The sequence below is a fragment of the Danio aesculapii genome, chromosome 12, assembly GCF_903798145.1.
Source record: "Danio aesculapii chromosome 12, fDanAes4.1, whole genome shotgun sequence".
In the NCBI taxonomy this organism is placed as follows: Eukaryota; Metazoa; Chordata; class Actinopteri; order Cypriniformes; family Danionidae; genus Danio; species Danio aesculapii.
Genome location: NC_079446.1, coordinates 18,730,834 through 18,758,016, shown reverse-complemented (window position 1 = coordinate 18,758,016; position 27,183 = coordinate 18,730,834). Strand labels below are relative to the sequence as shown.

The following is a 27,183-nucleotide window of genomic DNA, read 5'->3' as shown; positions in this document are numbered from 1 at the left end:
TCTTTTTACCTTGCCTTACTTTGCTGTGTTTTTACCCTCGCCTTGTTTGTTTGTTTACGTTGTCTGCTGCCTGCCTGTACTGACCAATCGCCTTGTATTAGACTACGACTCTGGATTTGCCTGCACATATCTGTTTGCCCCTGACCCTGGAGGGGGCAAACAGATGACCCTGGCTTGCCTGACCATCCTCAATAAAACTGGATTTGGATCCCTACCTTGCAGCGTCCACTTTACTTTAAAATTGTGTTTAGATTTGGATAACAGCTTTTATTTGGATAATGGCACTGTCTATTTCAGTTGCCTTAAAAAACAACATGCCAACAATGCACCTTAACACACTTGCTTTTTAGACCAGCACATGCATGGTTGCATAAATTAATACAAATGCATTTTTTTGTAAATAATGTAGCACAGGATGTGAAAATGATATCTGCGGTAGGCTGCAACTAGCAAATAAAAGTTGTGTTTGGCGCAATAATAAAAATGTCAAAGAAGTGTCAAGAAAGAAGAAAATGTCGGTTAAACTGCAGTAGCAACTAAAGACTGAATTTCAATATGGAAAAAAGCATAATTTAAATGGATTTGCATATGCTTTTTAAATTTACATTTTTCACACGCAACATTTTAAATGACCACTTTCTTAGATGCTCTATTTGTTATTACAAATAATAATTTACAATTAGCGTTTTCATTTAATTTGAAAACATCAAAATGTACTTTTTGATTCTATGATATACCATGGTCCAATCCCAATTCTATTTTTGTACCCTACCACTTCCTCTTCCCCTTGGCCCTTGAAATGGAGTGTGAAGGGGAAGGGCTTCAAAATTTACCCCTCAGAAATGGGACAGCACTACAACAACTGCACACATTATCATATGTCATTGCGATCTCTTACTTCATATGAGACTGACGATCGCGACTGCTGTAGTTCAGTTGCGTTATTTTTTGGTATTTATCTTCAGAAAATCACTGAAGACATATACAGTATCATGTTATCATAACAATATAATGTGAATATAAGATCGTAACTGTACTATGCAGATAGATGGTTTATACTGCAAAAGTATTTTATGGACTACACTGATTCAAATGTGGTCCTTAAAAATCTCTGTTTCATAGCCCTATGCCTTCAAGCTAAAGAGAATTGGGACAGCCCTACCCCTTCACGTACAGTAAGTGCGAAAAGAGGGGTCAGGGGAAGGGGAAGGGCTAAGGGGGAGAATTGGAATTGGGCTTATTCCTTATCTGTGTGGCACTCCAGCTTTGACTTTTGAAATGAACCAAAATCAATGCTTATTCATCTTAAATACTTCATTACACTTAACACTACCCAGTACTGTTGTTATAAAGAACAGACACAAAATTAAAAAATCAGTATGAAACATCATAAGGTGACTCGCAGAACAAAGGTTACAACAACAAACCGAACACTACTTTGACAGCATTAAGCGACCCAATTATAAAGAGAGAGAGGAGAAAAAAAGCCTCCTCTATCTCCATTGTTTGGTCTGCTGAGTGCCTTTGAGGGAGCTGTGGATAGAGGGAGGTCTAAGTATCCATTTAGCGCACAACACCCAGACAGTGCAGGGGAAATAAGCGTGTCTTTCTGTCAGGAGTCAGAACAAGGGATTACATCATTCCAGACTTGAAAGCAGCAGATCCAGACAGCCACTCGATGAGAGACAAAAAGAGAATCTCTAACCAAGAGGAGGATGATGTAACTTGACACATTTATTGTATTCCGAGCACGGGACGAAGCTCGAGGTAATTGCTAGCCAAACTGAAAGCTTGGATATTTATGTTAGGTGGCGGGGAAACAAAAGAAGCACTGTTTTAAGTTTAACGACGCATCCTGCCATGCCTTTTATCATATCTGCCTATTAACAAGCACTCTTTAAAGGCAACTCGGGAAAAAAAGGGGGGAATAATCAGCATGCTACCTATCTCGTGCAGCCAGGCCCCAAATCAAATAATGCAGCCAGCGAGACTGATTACCACATGAGAGAGAGTAAAAGAGAGAGAGAGAGAGAGACTGCCAAAAATAGAGCTTTAATTTCATTAGAAATGAAGAATCATGTTTCTCAACATCAGCAGAGTTTCAAGGCTGTCAGGGGATCCGGGCTGTGGAAAAGATCCGCAGGAGTGTAACTGCCGGCCACACAGAGGTTAGCTGCAAAAATGCCCTATTTCAGCACAATGACGTAATCACTTACAGGCACAAAAGTTTGCTAAGTTTGGTGTGCTGTGACAAACCTGCACACAGGCTGGACAGGAAGTAAAAGCACACAATAGGAAAGGGTGTAGGCAAGACATCACTCAGTGAGAGTAGCAGAACGGGCGATTGAGTCAGTGGCTCCTATATGCAGACATTAATATTGCCTTTGTCATCCTTTAATGTCAAGCTAAGGTTTGCATATCTGCATTTGTAAGTGGTCCATGAACTGCCAATGAGTAAATCAGATTTGAGTTCTCATAAAGTGGTCACAAGAGGTCATTCGGTACTTGGAAGGGGAAGGCAAAACTTGCACACCCTGGATTCAAAGAAATGTGACTTTAAAACAATAAAGCCCAATCCCACTTCTAACCCTTAGCCTTTGCGTGTTCACGTGAAGGGGTAGAGGTGTCATAATTCTCTTTAGCTTGAAGCCATAGGGCTAAAGGGAAGGGCAAGATACCCCTTGAAACAGAGATTTTTTCAGGACCACACTCGAAACCAAGGGGTGCAAAAATTTCCCAGAATACACCATCACATGTCATTATTACGAATTTGTACAACAAACAAGCATATGTTTTAATAGATTCATAACCATGTTCGTGTTTTACCGTCAAGTTTAAAAAACCTGCTAAAATAAAAACAGCTAAATTTTGCGATGTTTAATCCCTAATAATAACTCCTGCATAGCAGTCCCACAACATTCTGACACTTGAATACCCTGTCAGAAAAGTCTAGTGGCTGGGAATGAGTTTTTACAGTGTCTGCTATAACGCTAATGTTGTTTTTGTGCGTTTACATAGATGAATATGACCAGGGTGTAAATGCACGGAGCAGTTACAAGCTTATTGCCACATTATATCATTATGATAACATAATATATGCCTTCAGGGATTTCCTGAAGATAAATACCAAAAAAAAAAAAACACAACTGGAATATTTACCGCAGTCGCGATCGACGATCTCATATGAAGCAAAAGATCACAATGACATATGATGATGTGTGCAGGTGTTTTAGTGCTGTCCCATTTCTTAGAAGTAAATTTTGAAGTCCTTTCTCTTCAAACTCTGTTTCAAGGGCCAAGGGGAAGGGGTAGGGGTACAATAATAGAATTCGGATTGGGCCTAAAGAACCATTTAGTATAAAAAAAACTTACATAATTATGTATAAAATGTAGACACACTCAGACACACACTCAGTTTAAAACTTTAAGACACATCTCTTTGCATTAGCATACACATGAAACACAAATGCTTTTGAAATCCAAATCCTCTAAAGGACTGTTTGCATTATTTAGTGCAACCAGAGCCAAGAACACTTCCCAAAAGACATTATAATTTGAACGGCATCTGCACTTATGTTAGTCTGTTATTATTATTCCTGAGGTTTCCATAATCCTGGACCAGGCCGTATCCTGAGCAGATGCTGTGGTGGTCATGGAGAAGTGGAGAGCATGAGACTGATTCCTGTAAGACCCCAGTGACAGACGAGTGTTTGCATTGATCCTGAAGGGCCAGCCTGTACACCAGCCGGTGACTTCTACCTGCAGCTTCTCCATGATGGACGTCCAGCTTTCTCCAGCCTCCTGAGCCTAGACTGCAGCTCTGCACAAGAAGTTTGGCCAGAGGAGAAATGGTCGTGCCAAACTGAGCCTGGCCTCTCTCGAGGTTTTTTCCTTCACTTTCGTCATTTTGTGACATTTGTTCCTGACTCCGTTTCAATCTACTATAATCTTCTATGTTAAGATGCTTTGACACAATCTACATTGTTAAAGCTATTTAGAAATAAATAAAGATAAAGTTTATTTTATTTATTTATTTTGCCCTCATAGTTCACTGACAAGTTTTGTACAGTAAATGTGCTCACATATTACAAGTGAGAGATTTTTAAATGAAGGGTGCATTACTTGATTGTAAAATAGTTGAAGCAAACAGACACTCCCAACAATCTTTGATTGTTTTTTGAACATCAACAGTGAACAACTAAAATTAAAACACACATTGCCTAAAACTTTTCTTAGTAATAACAAAGTAATAAAAAAAGCAATAACAAATAAATAACAAAAATAACAAAAACTTTTGGAAACAAAATAAATTATTTTCAATGTTTTTCATATTAAAAGTAGAAAATAAGCAGTAAATAAGAGTAAATAACTAAATATAACTAAATATAACTAAAAATAATGTAAATAATCATTTTAATGTAATGGACCATATGTGTGCACTCAACACAGAAGTATAAAATAAACTGGACTCCACATGCAGTAGGGAAAATAATAGAAAAAGTGGACCTAGTAAAATTTGATCGATTATAAATTTTGAATGTTTTGAATTTCGATTACTTTTCGATTGAAGTAATTTCACACACAAAAAAAAAATACTGACACCAAACTTTTGAACAGCAGTGTACACAACAAAGAATAATATACTGCAGTTGGGGAAGTATTTACTCAAAGTTTCACAATGGAAAGAATGCAGAAAATCTAAACCGTTTTTGTAGGCATTGGCTCAACTTCCTCATTCGAATCTTCTCTGTCTTTAACCACAAAAGCAGAAATGGTTCCGCATATGCTTAAGCAAGCTTGCCAAAGTGGAAGTGAATTTTGATCAGATTCTAATTTTGAAATGTACTTATTCAGCCTCTTACTGTCGCCGGAGAACAGGCCCAACCACCTGTTATAGATTACATCCTCTGAAGCGCAGGAAGAGCCAGACCCAGTGTTTTATATTCAAAAATGCACTCTCTTTAGTTTGTGGTAGGGTGTGTGTGATTGTGGCACGTGTCTTAGGCTAGAAAACATCCCCAAAGTGATTGTGGAGGGAAATCAGAGATCTCAAACAAGTTATGGCACTCCGATTCATAAAGGACCGTGCCAGCGCTCGCAAAAGTTGCATTCCCCTCTCTCGTGTTAATTTTTGGCAGCTGGAGGAGAATGTCAGTGACAACAGACAGCTAGAAAGAAAGATTTAAGGAAGAAAGTGCTGCAGAACTTGATTAAAAACATCCGAATATTAAGAAAAGGGGTTTTCTAGCCAAACAGCAAGCTGAATCAGTCAGGAAATCGCACGGGAGTTGGCAAAGCACCTCTAGCCATAACGTATGTTCCATAACCCCAGTCAAACCGCTAACCTGAAATGTTCAGTAATATATCAGAGGAAACAAATCAGAGTCAAGTCCTGAGAGTGCTGCGATCCACATCAGGCACACCACAGCCCAGCAGCACGCATACGCTTCATTCATCTTTTGTAAATGATACACGCTCATATTTCCTCCTCATTTCCCTTGCACATGGAAAGCCACTGGGAAAACCAAACGTCCATTGAATGAAAGGGCAAGGCTGTAAGGACGTGACTATCGTTGCTTTCAGGTTAAAAGAAATACGACTGTCCTGGTTTACCTTGGGTTCTATGGCTATTCTGCTAACATCACCAAATACTGTATGAGCAGATGTCATTTACAGTAAAGGAACCGCTCAAGGTCATCTTATATAGTGCTCATTTTGAATCAAGCTCTGAAAATCATTTGCAAAACAGATATTCAAAACCTTATGAAAGCCAGGAAGGCACATTATGAATCAAATGAAGTTTGCAAGATTGCAGAATGAGCTCTTCATTTCTTCATACTGTATTTAGGTCTTGATGTAAAACAATATAAAACTTTTCAACATAAAAATGTCTCAAAACAAGGCAAAAAACCCACAAAATATCAGGTTCATTTCATGTAAAATATTTAAAAATGGAAACAAAGATAATCAGTCAATTTACCTTAACTTAGTTTTTAATTTAGAATCATTTTAGCAGTGCAGTTTTTTACTGAATGCAATTGTTCAATGTTCATTTCTGAGCTATGCTTGATTTTTTGCTGTGTTTTCTTTTTTTAGCATTGTAAGTGTATAAAATCAAAACTATGCTAAAAACAAGGTATGATCAATAAGTCGGTTTTGTCCCTCATTTCATCAGTGGTCACCACATTGAAATGAACCACCAACGTATCGAACATTTTTTTTACGCATCGGAAGCCCTTCCAGATGCAACCAAGTACTGAAAACCCCCATAGACACTCACACACACACTCATACACTATGGCCAATTTAGTTCATCCAATTCACCAATAGCACATGTCTTTGGACTGTGGGGGAAACCGGAGCTTCAGGTTTAATGTATTGTAAGTTCAACTGACTTGTAAGGGTGATTTGATTCCATTTTATTTCAGTTCGAGTGTCTAGTTATCTATAAAGGTCTATTTTATATACAAATAAAGCTTAACAACTGAAAATAATATAAAACAATAAATATTACCATTCAATATGTAAAAATAATATACAGTTGAAGAATTATTAGCCCCTCTGAATTATTAGCCCCACTGTACATTTTTTTCCCCAATTTCTGTTTAACGGAGAGAAGATTTTTTTAACACATTTCTAAACATTATAGTTTTAGTAACTCATTTCTAATAACTGATTTATTTTATATTTGTCATGATGACAGTGAATAATATTTTACTAGATATTTTTCAAAACACTTCTATACAGCTTAAAGTGACATTTATAGGTTTAACTAGGTTAATTAAATTTACTAGGCAGGTTTGGGTAATTAGGCAAGCTATTGTATATTGATGGTTTGTTCTGTAGACTATCGAAAAAATATATAGCTTAAAGGGGCTAATAATTTTGACCTTAAAATGGTTTTTAAAAAATTAATAACTGCTTTGATTCTAGCTGAAATAAAACAAATAAGACTTTCTCCAGAAGAAAAAAAAATCAGACATACTGTGAAAATTTCTTTGCTCTGTTAAACAAAATTTGGGAAATATTAAAAAAAATTAAAGTGGGGTTAATAATTCTGACTTCAACTGTATATGCATTTTGTATATTTTAAGTTATTGAAATCTTAGCTGACAAAAAAATAAATAAAATCACTGTCAAGTGGACAAAATCAGGTTGTTTAATCGACAGTGGTGAAGATTTATCAAGATTTCAGTTATTATTTTTCATTTATTCTGGATATAATACAATCCGTAAATCAACTGTTTTAATTTGTCATCAAATGATTCTTGTTCTAAATATAAATTTTCTTATAAATTACTAAAAAATAAGAATGCATTCCAATCTATTAATACAATTTAGAGCTAGAATACACTTTCATCTTCATCTTTAGCTTTATATTTTCTCCTAACTTAGGGCAAGAGACTTACAGCATTCTTTCAACCTCCAAACCTCATTTTGCTTTTGCATTGGTAATCATTTTCACACATATTAGACCTAAAGACCTAAAAATTGAGGTCAATAGGCACTCTGTGGAGTCGTGCTGTGATGAAGCAGGAAGTGTGAGGCATTCGTTTTTTTTTTTTTTTCAGCATGCAGCTCGAATCTGTGAAAATTATTTCCAGACTGCATTTCAGCAAGTGCCAGTGGCTCATACCTGCCTACTGCCCCCAACTGTCCAGCAGCTGCCATTACAAACATAACAGCTAACATGGTGACATCATAGCAAACAGGACAATGAATACAAAATGATCACATGTTTTCAGTTTTAGTGACATCATTTGGAAGAGCATCAAGCCTTTTCAAATTGTTTCCACTTATAGTTAATAATGCACTATAAAAATACAGCACGCATTATCATATTAATGATACATTCACAATTTAAAATAACATATGGGGTGACATGATGGCTCAGTGGTAAGCGCTTTTGCCTCACAGCAAAAAGGTTGCTGGTTTGAGTCGAGGCTGGGCCACTTGATGTTTCTGTGTGGAGTTTGCATGTTTGGTGTAGGTTTCCTCCGGGTGCTCCGGTTTCTCCCACAGCCCAAAGCCATGCGCTACAGGTGAATTGGATAAACTAAATTGGCCGTAGTGTATGAGTGTGTGTGTGCGTGTGCGTGTGTGTGTGTGTGTGTGTGTGTGTGTGTGAATGAATGAATGAATAACAAATGGTGGAATTTTAAAATGTAATGGTAACACATTAGTTTACGTACCATTTCTCGCTATTAACTAGTGGCTTATTACTTTTTATTATTAAATATCTATTGTTTATTTGTATTTACTGTATATTTAGCATGATCTTATTCTACATCTCTAATCCTACCCCATACCTAAGACAACTGCTACCTTCACTGTTAGACATTGTCCCAACTTTACAGTTACTTACTGCAAAAAGACAGTAAAACACTATTCTTTAAGGTTCACCACTGTAATATGCACTGCATTATGGGTCATATTAGAACACAGTACTGAAAAACACATTTACAGGTAAGTTACTATAAAGCAGCAGTTATGGTAAATTACTGGCAACAGTGCTTCCAGTAATTTTTTACCACAAAAAATACAATAAAATGTCAAACAGTGTTAACAACTATTAATAAAAAGAAAATTAGGACGTCATAATTAACGTTTTTATTAGTAAACGTTCAAGTTTATTTATTTATAAAAACACATTTAAAAAGAGCCACAAGGCTGACCAAAGTGCTGTACATAAGACAAAGTACAATAAAATAACATATTATAAAAACATAACAATAAGCCGAGAGAAACAACTGAATAAATTAAAAAAATGAAGCAGAAAAGATGATAAAAATTATATTAAAAGGCCCAGCTGTATAGGTAAGTTTTTAGGAGTGATTTAAAAATAGATACATTGTGAAATAAAGTGTGGCAAATAAAATTTCTTCATGTAATGGCCAAGAAAAATGTTTTTCATTAAAAATGTTGAAAGCTAGTTAATACATCTGTGGAAAAAATGATACTTTTTAAGGATTTAAACAGCAACTTAGAACAGCAAATATATCTCTGCAAAGGATTTGTTATACATTAATAACTGTCACTTTAAATCAATCTAATGGATCTTTCCAGAATGAAATAATTTCTGTAAAAACAACGCAACCCCAACATTTTGAAATATATTGTATATGTAACATATGTTGAAGTTTAAACATAACCACTGCAATTATGAGGACAATTTATATAAATTGCCCTATACAATGAGGACAATAATAAATCAGTCCTGAGGGCACCATAAATACACCTAAAATTTTTAAGAAACCAAAAATACGAACTGCACCTCTGCTAGAGTAATTTTCCTTTAAAACATGATACCAATGAATACAGATGTAGCTAGGCCACAAAAGGTTACAAAACCTCAAACGGAATATGATAATATGTGCTAAGAAAACAAAGATGTATGTAAGGGAAGAGAAAAAAAATAATACAAATGAAAAACACAGCCCACTAAAACCCAAAGATCAGAAGGGTTCAAGGAATTTCAAGAAATGGCAGTAATGTGTCTCCCAGGAGCAGTGTTTTTCTGAACACATGCATTTTCTCACAGTAAAACCAAGTCCTGACACAAAACAGAATAACACTTTAAAGAGTCCAAAAAGCCATGTCTTGTTGAAGTGGCTTTAAAATAACTATGATTTGACAGAGACACAGTTAAATAAGAGCCTACATTGACTGCAGCCTGCCAGACAATAAATCAACTTAATCTCTTTGGAAAAAAAGACTCCAAATCTCAATACAGAAAACTGGGCAATCGTTTGTGCACAATCTAAAAGGGAACGTTTGGGGAAAAAGGGATTAATATCATAATTTATTCACCATCCACTCGTTCCAAACCTGTTCCAGTATCTTTCTTCCGCTGACCATAAAAAGTAGCAATTTAGAAAAATGTTTGTGATGGTTGATGGTAACCTTTCATTTCTATAGTATTTTTTGCTACTATGGGAGACAGGGGTTGCCATCAACTGTCTTGCAATCAGCATTCTTCAAAATATCATTTTGTGCTCATAAAAAGACATAACTATCAAGTTTGAAGCAACTTAGGAGTAAGTAGATGATTTTGTGGGGGTAAACAGCATGTCTTTTTAAAGAAACACTCCATTTTTTTGCAAACAGTTGAGTTTTACAATTTATTATATCCATTTAGCTGATCTCTGCATCTGGCGGGAGCACTTTTTGTGTAGCTTAGCATAAATCATTGAATCAGATTTGACCATTAGCACCTCGCTCAAAACATTTTTAAAAGAGTTTCGATAACTTTCCTATTTAAAGCTTGACACCTCAATAGATAAATTGTGTACAAAGAATAAGAAAAATGAAAAGTTGCTATTTTCTAGGTCAATATCTCTGTAACATACAGTTATGACAACAGGTTGAGGATCCAATTGCAGCGTGTTTATTGACAGAGAATGGTCAGGCAGGCAAGGGTCAATCAAGAGCAAAGAGAATGATACAGGGCAATGCAAACAAGAAGTCGAGTCACAGACAAAGAGATCGGTTCAGGCGGCTAACACCAAAAAACTAGGTGAGGGTCTGGAAACACGGCGTGGAAAAACAAGACAAAGGAAATCCTTTGTAATGCTACAGGGTAAACAAGACTCAGCAATGTGTGTGGAAATGAGAGGTGTCTTTATAGTCCAGGTAATGAATCAATGATAAGATTCAGCTGTGTGTCTGTGTGTAATCAGGGAAAACTGGAACAGGTGTGTGTGAGGTGCATGACAGTATTTGTAGTCAATTTGGTGACAGATTTGTAGTTCTCCAGTGATCCGCAGTAGCTAGATCACTGGTGACTGTAACAAATTTACTCCATCGTAATAATCAAGAAACTTTGCCACTGTACCATGATTGCAGTAGGCGCAATGATATTACACTACGATGTTAGTATGCATAATATCATTGCACAATGTATCTACAGAAGTTTTAAGCTTTAAATAAAAAAATTTAAATAAAGAGAGAGAGAGAGAGAGAGAGAGAGAGAGAGAGAGAGATGCCAATGGTTTAATTTAGTGATTTATGCTAAACTAAGCTAAGCTAAAAATGCTCTGGCCTAACCTAAAGTTAGGCTCAATAAATTGAAAAACTGTTAAAACTCCAGGTGACATATTAAACCCATCTCCCCCAAAAAGTGAAATGTTTCTTGAAGGGCCTTTTAAAGCCTCAACCCCCTTCAAAATCGCATTCAGTTTTGCGAGAGTCCTGTGCAACTACACTGTGGCATTGATCACATGGCCTCCATCTCCATCCAGAACACTTGAGATTAATTTTTCAGCTGCTCCAGCGCAGCCGTTTCATAGCGTATCAACAGAGCAGACCCATTCGCCTCTGCCCTACTTCTGCAGCTTTGTGCGTGACACCGCAACCATTTAAAGTGCCGTTTTTTCGCTAGCGACTCCTCCACCGTTTTCAGCTGTCTCATTCCATTTTTCATTCATCCCTTAATTTGCGATACAGCTCTTTTTCTGAGCCTGTGACTTTTCCCTCGCCGTGTGCATTATTCACAGTTTCTCAGAAGCTTCAACACCCAGAAGTCCCAAACCTGACTCTTCCATTTCCATATTTTCTACTTACAGACTTCTGTTTTACCATTTCAAACACGTCATACTGAGAATACCAATTTGGACCCTAATGCAAGACCTGCAGTCCAGAGGCAGCTGGAAAACAGTTTAAGATTGAGATATGGGGTCTCTGAAGACCACCAGCCCAGGGCAAGCCTGAATGGATGTAACGGAGTGGGGGACCTGTGCATTTGAAAGCAGACCTGAGACTGCTGAACAAACAGTCCATCTATTCTTAAGGTATTCCATTATCATATGGTGGACGGTTCCTTAAAAAAGCTTTGGTTCCAATGTAATGGGTGTCAAAGGTAAACAATTTACATTACCAACGTTCTTCAAAATATCTTCCACGGTCAACAGAAGTGGAATAAAGTGCGTGTGTGTGTGTATGTGTGTGTGTGTGTGTGTGTGTGTGTGTGTGTGTGTGTGTTTGTGTGTTTTAACTGGCTGACAAAAGTGTTGAAACAAAATATTTAATCAACTTTTTTTAAGCTACTTTTATTCAATCTTATATCAATCTTTTATTTAGAGGTATATAGGAAAATAAAAATACTGATAGATTTGTCATATTTGGAAGTAAAAAAGACAATCCTTAGCATTTTACAACAAAGTATAATTCTATAAGCAATAAACTGACTGTTATGAAGCGGACAGGAGACAGAGGTAAGGAAACGTTAGGGTGTTTATTAAATGACAACAAGGAGCACATGAAGGATAGCCAGGAGGATCAGGAATGATGTTGGGGTCTTTTCCTCCGTGGCTGGGTAACAGGAATACACGAGGATGGACAGCACACACCAGATACAGCTGACAGAGGATGACACAGACTTGGAAGGACTGGAAGACAGGACGATTCGGGAGGACCAGGAAGACTAGGAGGAATACAAAGAGAACAGGTAAGTAAATCGTTTGTTTTAGCTGAGGATGACTACGCTGAGTGGTCGCTCAGTTGTCCGCTTTCGTCGAGACGAGCCCGGACAATGAGCGACTGGAGTGCTGTGCTTTTATCTGGTGCTCGTGAATGTGATGCAGCTGTGTGCTCATTAGAAGTCAGGTGATGGTGATCTTCGTGAGTGGGGATCGTGAGAGCCTGACCAATCCGTGACAGTACCCCCCTCCCCAGGGCCCGCTCCTGAGGGCCGACACCTCCGACGCCGTGGTGGTCTCCCTCTGCCTCTAGGCGCTGGGAACTCAGGGTGGCTCTCATGAAACTCCACCATGAGACTAGGATCGAGAATATCAGCTCTGGGAACCCATGTCCTTTCTTCGGGGCCGTACCCTTCCCAGTCCACCAGGTACTCCAACTGGCCACCACGACGTCGGGAACGCAAGATCTCCTTCACTGCGTAGACGGCTCCTTCTTCTAGGAGCAGTGGAGGAGGGGGTTCCTCTTCGTGGTCAGGCTCTGTGGAGGGAAGAACAGGATCGTGATAGGGTTTCAGGAGTGATACGTGGAATGTAGGGTGAATACGGTAGTGAGAGGGTAATTGTAGTTTGTAGGGGACGGGGTTAACCTGTTCCACGATGGTGAAGGGACCAACAAATCGGGGGACTTAACTTGCGAGAGGGCAGTCGCATGCGTATGTCCCGGGTGGATAGCCACACCTTTTGTCCGGGTGTGTATCTGGGTTCTTCAGACCTTCTTCTATCGGCGGTTACCTTGCTTCGACGGACTGCCCTCTGCAGATGTTGATGAGCCTCGTCCCAGACTCTCTCGCTCTCCCGGAACCAGTGATCCACTGCGGGGACATCAGATGGTTCGCCATCCCAGGGAAAGAGCGGTGGTTGGAAGCCCAGGACGCACTGGAATGGCGTGAGTCCGGTGGAGGGTTGCCGCAGTGAATTTTGGGCATATTCTGCCCAGCCCAAATACTGGCTCCAGGAGCTCTGGTGACCACTGCAGAAGGTCCTCAGGAACCGTCCCACCTCCTGAATCTTCCTCTCTGTCTGCCCGTTGGTTTGGGGATGATATCCAGAAGAGAGGCTGACGGCCACACCTAGGAGCTTGAAGAAGGCTTTCCATAGACGTGAGATGAACTGTGGACCTCTGTCCGACACAATATCTTCTGGAATACCAAATGACCTGAAGACTTGATTAAAGATATTGTCGGCTGTTTCAAAGGCTGTGGGAAGACCTTTCAGAGGGATTAGTTTGACAAACTTTGAGAATCTATCTACGATGACTAGAATACAGGTATTACCTTCTGACGAAGGGAGGTCAGTGATAAAGTCCACTCCTAGGTGTGACCAGGGACGGTTCGGAATCGGCAAGGGATGGAGCTTTCCAGCGGGTAGATGACGTGGGCTCTTGGATTGGGCACAGTCCTTACAGCCCTGAACATATTGCCTCACATCCCTTGCCATGTTTGGCCACCAGAATCGTTGGGATACTAGCGAGAGAGTATTGTTGATCCCTGGATGTCCAGTGCCTAGCGAGGTATGTAAGGAGTGGATCAGATCTACCCGGTGTTCAGGTGGTATGAACTGCCGATGAGGAGGGCATCCCGGCGGAGCAGGGGCTTCCGGAGTGGCAACGACTGGAGGAGCGTTCCAGGTGATCGGACAAATGGAGATGTGTTCGGGAAGAATCTTCGTTGGGAGTTCTTCATGATCGTGATGCTCGTGTAAACGAGAGAGAGCGTCTGCTCTTAGATTCTTGGGTCCTGGACGATAGGAAATGGAGAAATCAAAACGTGAGAAGAAAAGTGACCATCTGGCTTGACGTGGACATAGTCTCTTGGCCTCTTTGATATATTGGAGGTTTTTGTGATCTGTGATCACCTGGAACGGATGTTTGGCTCCCTCCAACCAGTGACGCCACTCCTCCAAGGCTAGCTTGATTGCTAGAAGCTCCCTGTCTCCTATGCTGTAATTCTGCTCCGCCGGGCTCAACTTCCGAGAGAAATAGGCACAGGGATGCAGTCGGGGCGGTGTATCATGATGTTGGGATAATACTGCCCCGACGCCGGTGGTGGATGCGTCCACTTCCACCACGAAAGGAAGATTTGGGTCAGGATGAGTCAGGAGTGGGGCCCTTGTGAACTCCTTCTTAAGAAGGCGGAAGGCTGCGGCTGCTTCTTTGGTCCACTCCAGTCCTTTGGGTTTACCCTTGAGGAGATTAGTGAGAGGTGATGTAATCCTGCTGTAGTCCTTGATAAACCGTCTATAAAAGTTAGCAAACCCAAGAAACCTCTGGAGCTCCTTAATGGAAGTGGGTTCTGACCAGGATAGAACAGCCTCAATTTTCTTCCCATCCATACGTATACCGGTTTGGTCAATGATGTATCCCAAGAAATGAATCGACTTCTGGTGGAATGAGCATTTCTCCGCTTTGAGGTAGAGGTGATGTTCTCTCAATGTGTGTAGGACCTCCGCAACGTGTTGGCGATGTTCGGCCTCACTCCGGGAGTAAATGAGGATGTCATCTATGTACACTATTACAAAGTGGTGAAGAAACTCCCGGAGGACTTCATGAATGAAGTTTTGGAATACGGAGGGGGCGTTGACCAGACCGTAAGGCATGACCTCATATTCATAGTGGCCAGTAGGGGTCACGAATGCTGTCTTCCATTGGTCCCCCTCACGTATTCTTATCAGATTATACGCGCTGCGGAGGTCCAATTTAGTGAAGACTTTAGCTTCTCGGAGCTGTTCCAAAGCGGCTGGTACCAGAGGAAGGGGATATCGGTATTTTACTGTACCGTTATTTAGGACCCTGTAGTCGATGCATGGACGCAGCCCTCCGTCCTTCTTGGCCACAAAGAAGAAGCTTGAGGCGGCTGGTGATTTTGAGTGACGTATGTACCCCTGACTCAGAGCCTCCCTTATGTAATCTTCCATTGCCTGATTCTCTGGAAGCGAGAGCGGGTAGATCCTACCTCTTGGCAACTGGGCATCTGGAACTAGGTCGATCGCGCAGTCCCATGGCCGATGCGGCGGTAGCTGGGAAGCTCTCTTGGGGCAGAAGACATCATGAAAGGAGCTGTACTCCTTAGGAATGTGGATAGACTGCTTCTCAGGAGGACTCTCGACCGATGTTGTAAACAAAGAAATGGGGTTCCGACCTTGAAGAGGGAGATTTGGAAAACAGGTAGGTGTACATCCAGATCCCCATTTCTTTATCTCTCCTGTGCCCCAAGAGATGATGGGATCGTGCTTCACCAGCCACGGGCGCCCTAGAATGATGTCCATATTTGCACCCTCCAGAACCAGAAAATTGAATCCTCTCTTGATGTAACAACCCCACTTGAAGAAGGATGTCTTCGCATTGTCGATGGATACGGGTCGAAGATCGAGTGCACTGGGTTATCGGTTGTATCTGGTATATATGCGAGGACGCCTCAGTACGTAGGTGGAGTTGACGACAGAGGGATTGGGAGATGAAGTTCCCTGCTGACCCGGAGTCGATGAGGGCTGTGACAAGGAGAGAAATAGAGGCAGTAGTTATTTGTACGGTGGTAGTAAGTGGTTTACATTGTTCAATATTCGTACTGAATACACTCACTGAAGTCCGAATGGGACGAAGGGGACACTCCATACGGGTGTGTCCACTGACACCGCAGTATAGACACAGACCCCGGGTCAGCCTCCTCTGTCGTTCCGCTGATGTCAGTCTTCCAGACTCTATTATCATGGGTTCTGGTTCTGGAGAGGCTGTTGACTCAGGCGATTGGAGGAGTGCAGACGAGGGGGTGATGGTGTCCTGTTGATAGGAACGGAGACGATCGGAACATCGGAGAGAATGTTGGATGAATCTCTCCAGACCCATAGTATCATCTAATGTGGCCAGCTGGATTCGGAGAGTGGGTTCCAAGCCGAGCCGGTACGTGGTCAACAACGATCTCTCATTCCATCCACTTGCAGCTGCTAGAGTGCGAAACCGGAGAGCATATTCCTGTGTAGATAGAGTACCTTGCTTTAGATGATACAGCTGCTCTCCAGCGGCTACTTCCCCATCAGAACGTCCAAACACCTCTTTGAAATACTCCGTGAAGGTAGTGATGGAATTCATGACCGGCCCGGCTTGGTTCCAGATCGTCTCAGCCCATTTAAGTGCAGGTCCAGAGAGTAGTGATACGATGTAGGCGATCTTTGACTTATCTGTGGGATATAGAGAAGGTTGCATTTCGAATATGAGGGAACATTGTAACAGAAAACCATTGCACTCCCCCGCTCCGCCTGAGTAGGGCGCTGGTCGGGCCATGGGACTGGAAGGAAGGGCCGAAGAAGAAACTGTGGAGGCGGAAGTGCTCGGTGCTGGTGGTGCGTTGGAAAGTGGAGCTGGTGGCTGTAGAATCCGCTTCAACTGGTCCACCAGCTCTTGAAAGTGATCGGGGGTGCTCATGTTGTCGTCGTTATTGGTCCGGGCTTCTGTTATGAAGCGGACAGGAGACAGAGGTAAGGAAACGTTAGGGTGTTTATTAAATGACAACAAGGAGCACATGAAGGATAGCCAGGAGGATCAGGAATGATGTTGGGGTCTTTTCCTCCGTGGCTGGGTAACAGGAATACACGAGGATGGACAGCACACACCAGATACAGCTGACAGAGGATGACACAGACTTGGAAGGACTGGAAGACAGGACGATTCGGGAGGACCAGGAAGACTAGGAGGAATACAAAGAGAACAGGTAAGTAAATCGTTTGTTTTAGCTGAGGATGACTACGCTGAGTGGTCGCTCAGTTGTCCGCTTTCGTCGAGACGAGCCCGGACAATGAGCGACTGGAGTGCTGTGCTTTTATCTGGTGCTCGTGAATGTGATGCAGCTGTGTGCTCATTAGAAGTCAGGTGATGGTGATCTTCGTGAGTGGGGATCGTGAGAGCCTGACCAATCCGTGACACTGACATGCTCCTAATTTCCTGTATGGCAATTCATTCAATGTTTTGCCTTAGTTGTCTTCATTTTTTGCCATTGGTTTATTTTAAACCTGTTGTTTAATTAACATTAATTTCATATTTACATGTATTACCATTGACAGTGCTTTGTGCTTGTGTGTAATTGTGTGCACTGTCTATATATTAATTTCCAAATGAATTCATTTTTTTTTTACATTAATATTCATTCATTCATTTTTTTTTTCAGCTTAGTCCCTTTATTAATCTGGGGTCGCCACAGCGGAATGAACCACCAACTTATCCAGCACATGTTTTACCCAGCGGATGCCCTTCCAGCTGCAACCCATCACTGGGAAACACCCATACACACTCAATCACACACATACACTACGGACAATTTAGCTGACCCAATTCACCTATCGCGCATGTCGTTGGGGGAAACCGGAGCACGCAGAGGAAACCCGCATGGAGAAGATAGAATTAACTGCCAACTTATCCAGCATATGTTTTACACAGCGGATGCCCTTCCTGCCGCAACCCAACACTGGGAAGTAATTCTTTTCATGCTAATAATAATAATAATAATAATAATAATAATAATAGTTTATTAATACTTAGAGATGTACATTCGACAGTACAATAGCAATATATTTCTGTCATAATTTCTTCACATTAAACAGATGGTTTGTTGTGAAGAAACTGTGTTTGTGTGCATGATACAACAATAGATTTTTTTTTCAAAAGGAAAATCTGGCAACAGTTCATATTTACATATAGTAATATTACTATAGTAATAATCATAATAATTCCCTACATTTATATAGCGCTTTTCTAGACACTCAAAGCGCTTTACACATTGGGGAAATCTCCTTATCCACCACCAGTGTGCACCATCCACCAGAATGACACGACGGCAGCTTTATTGCGCCAGACCGCACACCAGCTAATTGGTGGAGAGAAGATGAAGCCAATTATGATGTGGGGATGGTTAGGAGGTCATGATGGACAGAGGTCAGTGGGCAAATTAGGCCAGGATGCCGGGGTTAAAACCATACTCTTTTTTTCATCCGAAAGACAACGCTCACTGAGCAGTACGAGTCCCCATCAATATACTGGGGCATTAGGACCCACACAGACCACAGCTTGAGTGCCCCCTGCTGGCCTCTCTAACACCACTTCTGGCAGCAATCTAGCTTTCCCATGTGGTCTCCCATCCAGGTACTGACCGGGTGCAGCCCTGCTTAGCTTCAGTGGGTAATCATGTGAGAGTTGCAGAGAGCTAGCAGCCGGTATTACTATGTAATACTTAATATGTATTAGGGATGTCCCGATACAACGTTTTAACTTCCAATATGACACCGATATTGCAGCCTTCGGTTAGAAACCGATACCAATACAAACCCAATACAATAATCAGCACAAATCATGAATACTTTACTTTTACCTATTTCGTTGAGTGGAATGTATGAACGGCTAGATCAAACTGAGAACAAAAGTCAGCAACAATGAGTATGGAAAAAAACAACCAATTTATTAACTATTGGTTGCATAAATGTGAACCTTTTACATAAGAATACATTAAAAGAATTAAAGAATAAACATTAAGACCCTGAAAAATATCTTAATTAAATTAAAAATATTTTTTTTTAAAGTGCAAAATACTAATTAAAGGTCACTTCACTTATTTATTTTTACCCCCAGCAAATGGTAGAAACAGCTGAGAGCAGGAACATAAGAAAAAAAATTTGTTAACTGACCAACTGCTAAAGGTTGAGTGTCCAAAGTTTCAATTTCACACACAGCTTCTTGATGAATTTTTGATCCAGTTTCAAGCTGAAAAATATCTTTTCACACTGGGCAGCAGAAATAGGGAGTTATTGTTATAAGTTATTGTTAAATTAATAAAAATGTGCAGTAAGGTTAGTGCAAACATTTACATGATCAGATCTATTTAATCTGTTTTTGTATCATAAGAAGATTATGGCTGTATCAATGTTCCCAAACAAAACATTAATTAATTAGAAAAAATTATAAATATTAATTTTATAATAATATATATTGCACATATTATCTTTAACATAAATATACTTGCAGTAGCTGGATTGAAACACACCTTTTCTCCACAGCACATACAATAATGTGACTTTTAAGAATAATTTTATTTATCAAAAATCATTTTATTTGCATAATATTTTGCACAGATTCCACCCTATATCCCACACGGGAAAAGTACGACAATGTAAATGACAGAACTGCAAACTCATGTGCAAAGCGGACACTGTTTATCAGAGCACTTTATCTTTCTGGGCTTTTTAAAGAAGAGTTAAGCATGGGAATGCCTCTAATTAAATTTTCCCTCTGCCCGAAATTAATACCATTCTTTCTTTTAAACTGTAATGGCCCTCAGCAACAGAATGATTTCTTATTCTTATTTAACAGACAATTAAAACAACAAAAATGTTTAGCATTTAACACCTTTTACATGACAGCTATGGAAAACAAAAGCAGATTAGATCTGGGACATGTTAGGCGATTTAGAAATCCTGGCTGAATGCATTTTTAAGTCCCAAATAGAGAACATGTCCGGGAAAAGAGGATGTATTGTCACCCTAAATAATGAGCTGGATCAGTCTATTAGTAAAAGGCTTTACTCTCCGCGTGTCCTCGCGCTCTTCTCAAAGCTACTACCAAAGTCAGAACAGATGTCCAGCGCGTCTCTGTGGGTCTGCAGCAGCAGAGCATCCAAGTCTGTGGTGGAGTACTCTCAAGTTTACCACGCACACAGAACCGGGCCGCTAAGGTAAAGTCTTATGTGTGGGAAGCGGTGGTGTTGAATTGGGTATCACACTGGATGAACCACGATATGCCCTGAATGAATTGTGTGCTACAATAGATTTCTATTGTAATACACCATAACTTAGTGTGAAGAGCATGTTAAATCTTAAAGGGACTTTGCTAGCAAGCAGTGTTGTAATCACGTGGGCTTTGCACGCTGGCTGCTCTGGATGCTGCTGGATAGAATAGCTGTAGGAGTTTAGAGCGCATCGGACTGCTTATATCAGAGATTTTTAACGCAGTGCGATATATATTTTTGGACTGATATCGGACCTATTTCCAATATCAATATCAGATTGGGGCATCCCTAAAATATATATATATATATATATATATATATATATATATATATATATATATATATATATATATATATATATATATATATATATATATATATATATATATATACACATTCGCTATAGGTGAATTGGGTAAGATAAAATTGTCCGTAGTGGATGTGTGTGTATGGATGTTTCCCAGTGCTGGGTTGCAGCGGGAACGGCATCCGCTGCGTAAAACATATGCTGGATAAGTTGGCAGTTCATTCCGCTGTGGCGACCCCAGATTAATAAAGGGAAAATTCGAAAAAAAAAAAAATGAATGAATGAATGTTTTACCTTATACATTATACATCATATAGGTTGTATACATCATTTGTGCATAAAGTGCATTTGGCCGCTGCCAGGAGTCAGCAACTGGAGTTTATAATTTAAATATTTCTGTTACACAAACACACAGGCTGCACCCAAAATCACATACTTCCCTACTTTATAGTAAGTTAAAAACAGTATGCGAGCCGAGTAGAATGTCTTAATTCATAGTATTCGTAGGTAAGAAGTACCCGGATGACCTACTACTTCTGACGAGATCCAATAGATGCTACGTTATCCCACGATGCCATGCAAGAGAATTCAAGAATGGGAGTGAAGCCATGCAACTAACACAGGTAGGTCACATGATAATGACAAACGGTAGATGTAGTACTTCTGAATTTCATTCACATTACTCACATTCATATTATATAGAACATACAGTGCATTCGGAAAGTATTCGGTTTGTAGTAGGTTTGGAACCACCAGGACTCTTTCTAGAGCTGGCAGGCCATCTAAGCTGAGTAATCGGGGGAGAAGGGTCTTACTCAGGGAGGTGATCAATAACCTGATAGTCACTCTGTCTGAGCTCCAGCATTCTTCTGTGGAGAGAGGAGAACCTTACAGGAGGACAACCATCTGTGCAGCAATCCACCAATCAGGCCTGTATGGTAGAGTGGCCAGATGGAGGCCACTCCCCGCCTGGAATTTGCCAAAAGGCATCTGAAGGACTCTCAGACCATAAGAAACAAAATTTTCTGGTCTGATGAGACTAAAATGTAACTCTTTGGAGTGAATGCCAGGCGTTACATTTGGAGAAAACCAGGCACCGCTCATCACCAGGCTAATACCATCCCTACAGTGAAGCATGGTGGTGGCAGCATCATGCTTTGGGGATGTTTGTCAGCAGCAGGAACTGGAAGACTAGTCAGGAGAGGGAAAGATGAATGCAGCAATGTACAAAGACATCCTGAATGAAAATCAGGTTTCAGGTTTTTTATTTTTAATAAATTTGCAACAATTTAAAAAAATTCACATTGTCATTATGGGCTATTGTGTGTAGAATTTTGAGGACATAAATCAATTTAATCCATTTTGGAACAAGGCTGTAGCATAAACAAATGTGGAAAAAGTGAAACACTATGAATACTTTCAGGATGCACTGTATACTGTACTTTCTTTTAACACAGACATAGATCCATATATAAAATATGCTATTCTTAATATATAATGTATATGTTAGTTACATAATCTTGCTAATTCAGCTGAAACGGGCTGCTGGATTTGTGCCCCGCATAAATTCAAAGATTTATTGTCAATTTAAAAGATGTACAAAAAATATGTCTACCAATTTTCTTACTGTATTTTTACAACACTCTTATGCTAACCAATGTTTCCAATGTCTTTCTTTATATATTAATTACCTATTAATTTGTAGATTTGTCAGTTATAATTGAGCTTAATATGAGTAAAATTGCTTAAACTAAAGTTACTTTCACCACTTAACAGAGAATTTTGAATAACTATTGAAATGTTCTGTGGATATTTCTGGAATAAGACCAAAATAAAAAAAATTATGAGACTTCACTGGGATACATTTTCAGCAGAAACAATGGCAGACAGCAAAACCAAAAGTCATATTTCAATTTTAAGGCCAAAGTGTGTGTTTATATGTGTCTGCGGCGATGTGGTAATGTACTCACAAGAACCCACGTCTCCTTGCAGCTGGAGGATTTGGGGAACTGGCATGGTTAAAACCACTACGTCAAACCGCTCTGGAGCTCCTTCTTTGCGACACACTTCCCAGCCAGTGTCTTTCCGGTGAATGTGAGTGACGTGTCGGTTGTAGAAAACCTCTGCTCCTGCTTGAGTGCGGAAGGGCACAGTTGGCAATGTTGCACAAGGAGCAAAAAGGAGACAAAATGCCAAGAGAAACAGAAAATAAAATATAAAATCAAGCAGAAAGAAAAGGCCATTAAGTATTATTGAGAAGTCAAGATTTAGTTTAGGCACATGCAAAGAGCTTTAATTAATTCCTCATTTTAGAAAGAAAAGATGTATTGGAAAGAATAACCAAACCCAACAATTGCATAGAAAATCCATCTCAATTAGCATACATGCTGTACAATGTATTTTTCAATTGCTTAAAAGAACAGTTACCCCATAATTAACTCTCCCACAAGCCATCATTGATGTATATGACTTTTTTTCTGTCAAACGAACACAGTCAGAGTTGTTTTAAATTTTGTCCTGGCACTTCCATGCTGTAGGCTAGAAGATTCCAGAAATCTATAAATCTGTTGCAAAACTAACCCATTTGCTGACAGGGCTGGTAACATATCTAATGAAGCAGATCAATAGCTGCATCTGAAATCGCCTACTACTCGAGAATGTACTACATTTTAATTTACTTCACGGCTATTAGAAATGTACATTATATATAGTACGAATGTAAGTATTATAAATGTAATTCGGACATACAACATCTGCCATTTTTCATTATCACGTGACCTACTGTACCTGCATCAGTTGCATCGCTTCACTCCTATTCCTGTATTCTCTCGCGTAACATCATGGGATAGCGTAGCATCCATCACATGCGTACTTCAGAATCTCACCAAAAGTAGTAGGTTATCCTGGTACTTCTTACATAGTGTTTTTCGAATACTGATACTAATTGACTCGCATACTTCTTTAATGTACTAAATATTTTAGTATGCGATTTCATATTCAGCCAATTTGTTTTTGTGACAGAAATATTTCAAATGTTTACATTTTAAACTCATCACTGACTCCGGCAATGATCAAATGCAAGTTATGTGCAACTGATTTATATGACGAATGACATATAATGTAAAAGGCATTCACAGCAAAATCTCCAGGAATATACACATCTTGAAGGAACCACTTGCCACACTGTTTGTTTACCTCAGAAGACAACAAAGGAACAAGTAAACTAGTTGGTTTGGTATTACTGTATAATGCTAAACAGTATTTTACTCTTTCAATCGATTACATGTGTCTTATGTCATTCATTATACATCGTATCCACTCACCGGTCACTTTATAAGGTACAATAAGTCCAACTGCTAGTTAATGCAAATTTCTAATCAGCCAATTACATGGAACCAACTCAAGGCATTTAGGCATTAAAGTAATGTAGCTGATTATATTTAATTAAGTATAATTACATTTTCATCTTAAGTTTTCAAAGTTAAACATTTTCAAACAAGGCTTTTTTTTTTAAACTTAACCTAAATCTATTATAAATTATCCCTACATATTAGATGTGTAACGGTACATGTGTTTATACATTTTCAGAACTACAGCCACCGGCCACTTTATTAGGTACACCTGTCCAAGCAGAAGAAGGGTGCCACTCCTGTCAGCTAAGAACAGGAAACTGAGGCTCACCAACAGAAGCACACCAAAATTGGACAATAGTAGATAGGAAAAAACATTGCCTGGTCTGATGAGTCTCGATTTCTGGTGTGACATTCGGATGGTAGAGTCAAAATTTGACATTAACAACCTTTATGACCACAGAGTGCCCATCTTCTGATGGCTACATCCAGCAGGATAACACACCATATCCTAAAGCGTGTATCATCTCAGACTGGTTTCTTGAACATGACAATGAGTTCAGTTCACTTCACTCAAATGGCCTCCACAGTCATCAGAACTCAATCCAACAGAGCACCTTTGGGACGCGGTGAAACAGGAGATTCACATCATGGATGTGCAGCTGACAAAACTGCAGCAACTGATATGTACTCAATATGGACCAAAATCTCTGAGGAATATTTCTAGTACATTGTTAAATCTATGCCACGAAAGATTAAGGCAGTTCTGAAGGCAAAAGAGGGTCCAACCCAGTACCAGTAAGGTGTACCTAATAAAGTGGCTGGTGAGTGTACGTCCAATAAGTCAGTTGCACAAAAGGTGCATTTGGCTGCCACTAGATGTCAGGAATTGGAATTTAGAATTTTAAAAATGTACTTATTTCTGTTAAAAAAACAAACAGGGTGAATCCCAGAGTTCATATTTCCCTACTTGTTTGTTAAAAACAGTATGCGAGCCAAGTAGTATGTTCGAATTCATAGTATACTAAAAACAGTAGACGAGAAGTACCCGGATGACTTACTACCTCTGTTGAGATCAAACAGATGGTACACTATCCCATGATGCCATGCAAGATGTTTCATGAATGGGAGTGATGCAACTGATGCAGGTAGGTCACATGATAATGACAAATGGCAGATGTAGTACATAGGAATTCTATTCACATTACTCATATTCATACTATATAGAACATACTTTTCTAACGGTCATGTAGTAAATTCAAATTCTAATGTAGTACCTACTCGAGTATAAATCACAGCCATAGATCTGCTTCATATGACACACTAATCCCCTGGCAGCATATGAGTTCATTTTATGATCAATTTCTGCACGTTTGGAAATGTCAAAATAAAAGCCACTATCCAACAGTTTGACGTAGCATGGAGTCAGGAAAAAATGTAAAACTACTCAGACTGTGTTTGTCTGACAAAAAAAGTTATACTGTACATGAGGATGGCTTAAGGGTAAGTAAATTATGGGGTAATTTAGATTTTTGGGTGAACTATTCTTTTAAGGTGACAGAACAATGCTGACAGCAGTATATGAAATGAACACCAGAGAATAGGTTAAAAATAGAGATTCAATTCAATTCAATTCACCTTTATTTGTATAGCGCTTATACAATGTAGATTGTGTCAAAGCAGCTTCACATAAAAGGTCACAGTAAATAGGAACAGTGTAGTTCAGTTTGTAGTGTTTAAGTTCAGTTCAGTTTAGCTCAGTTCAGTGTGGTTTAATAATCACTACTGAGAGTCCAAATATTGAAGAGCAAATCCAACGATGCGCAGCTCTACAGATCCTGAACCATGCAAGCCAGTGGCGACAGCGGAGAGGGAAAAAAAACTTCACTAATTTTAGTGAATTTTTAAGATTAAATACACACAATTCACTTTTCACATAAATTCCTTAATGCTTTGCTGATGTTAGAAGAACTGTGTTGTTTCTCAATGTTGCTCCACACATTAAAGCAGTTCCATCTGACTGCTGCTTTTTGTTCTCTGTTCCAGCACATGCAAAACATCAAAACATCCTGAACTGTTTCTGAAGTCTCAGTCAGATTATTGACTAAGAGCCGTGATCTTTGAGTTCATAAATCAGCTTGCGTGGCCTGGCCAAATTCTTCTGCGATCTCTCTAGGAACCAAGACAGATTTCTAGAAAGGTAAGACTAAGGAGGAACAACAACAGCTGGACGATTCGGGTCTTGCTGACCCAAAAATAATTTTTGGCAGCACATTTCTGTCATTAAACAGCTGATGAAAAACAGCTGCTTTATGAACAGCGATAAAATCGGTTATTAAATCTCGCTTCTATGACTGTGTAAATACATAAAAAGCATTTCACTGTTAAATTACTCTCTTGGAAAAAATACTTTTAGGCAACAATGGACTTTATTTTTGCTATGTTAATACATGTCTTTATCAAAATGGAGATATTTTCGTTGCAATTAATCTGAAGTTTTAATAAAATAAAGTGCTTGGCGCTTCTAAAGAAAAACAATTTGCATGGCTTTAAAGACTCTTATCCTCACAAAGGCTGCATTTACTTGATTGAACAGGACAATTATTAATAGCTGTATTTTATATTCATTTTTATATGTTCAGTTTTCATTTCAATTCTATTAAAGTTTAAGTTTTTAATACATTTCAGTTAATTAATTCAAACTTTGAGGGCCAGTGTCCTGCAAAGTTTAGCTCCAACTTCCTTCAACACACCTCCCTGGAAGTTTCTAGTTTACCTAGAAAAAGCTTGATTAGCTGATTCAGGTGTGTTTAATTAAGGTTGAACCTAAAATATGCAAGACCCTCCAGGACTGAGTTTGGACACCCCTGATCTAAACAAATATTTAAGCTCTAGTTATTTTAGTTTTAAATTACACTACATAAACTTTTCAAAAGTGTCCTTCCCTTGTTGCTTGCCTTGGCTAATTTATTTTCCTCCATACTTAATTGAAACAAGACATTTAATTATTTTACAAATATTATTGAGAATTTTCCATATTTTTTTTCTACTATAGTAAATGAAACTACATACAATAACAGTTAGCCCCCTGTGTATTACTATTTCTAATCATAATAGTTTTAAAAACTAATTTCTTACAACTGATTTCTTTTATCTTTGCCATCAAGACACTTCTATACAGCTTAAAGGGCAATTTAAAGGCTTAACAAGGTTAATTAGGTTAACTAGGCAGGTTAGGGTAATTAGGCAAGTTATTGTATAATGATGGTTTGTTCTGTAGACTATCG

At 39.4% G+C, this 27,183-nt stretch overlaps 1 protein-coding gene across 2 annotated transcripts in view; it reads right to left on the bottom strand.

The window, feature by feature from the left end:
* rnls (renalase, FAD-dependent amine oxidase) overlaps positions 1 to 27,183 on the bottom strand; it is a 140,417-nt gene that overhangs the window by 104,514 nt on the left and 8,720 nt on the right. Inside the window, exon 4 of one of the 2 annotated variants that reach the window (XM_056469620.1) lies at positions 22,517 to 22,678. In XM_056469620.1, coding sequence (XP_056325595.1) covers positions 22,517 to 22,678 — 162 coding nt within the window. The remainder of the gene's footprint in view (positions 1 to 22,516; positions 22,679 to 27,183) is intronic. The other variant, XM_056469621.1, reaches the window with a different exon arrangement.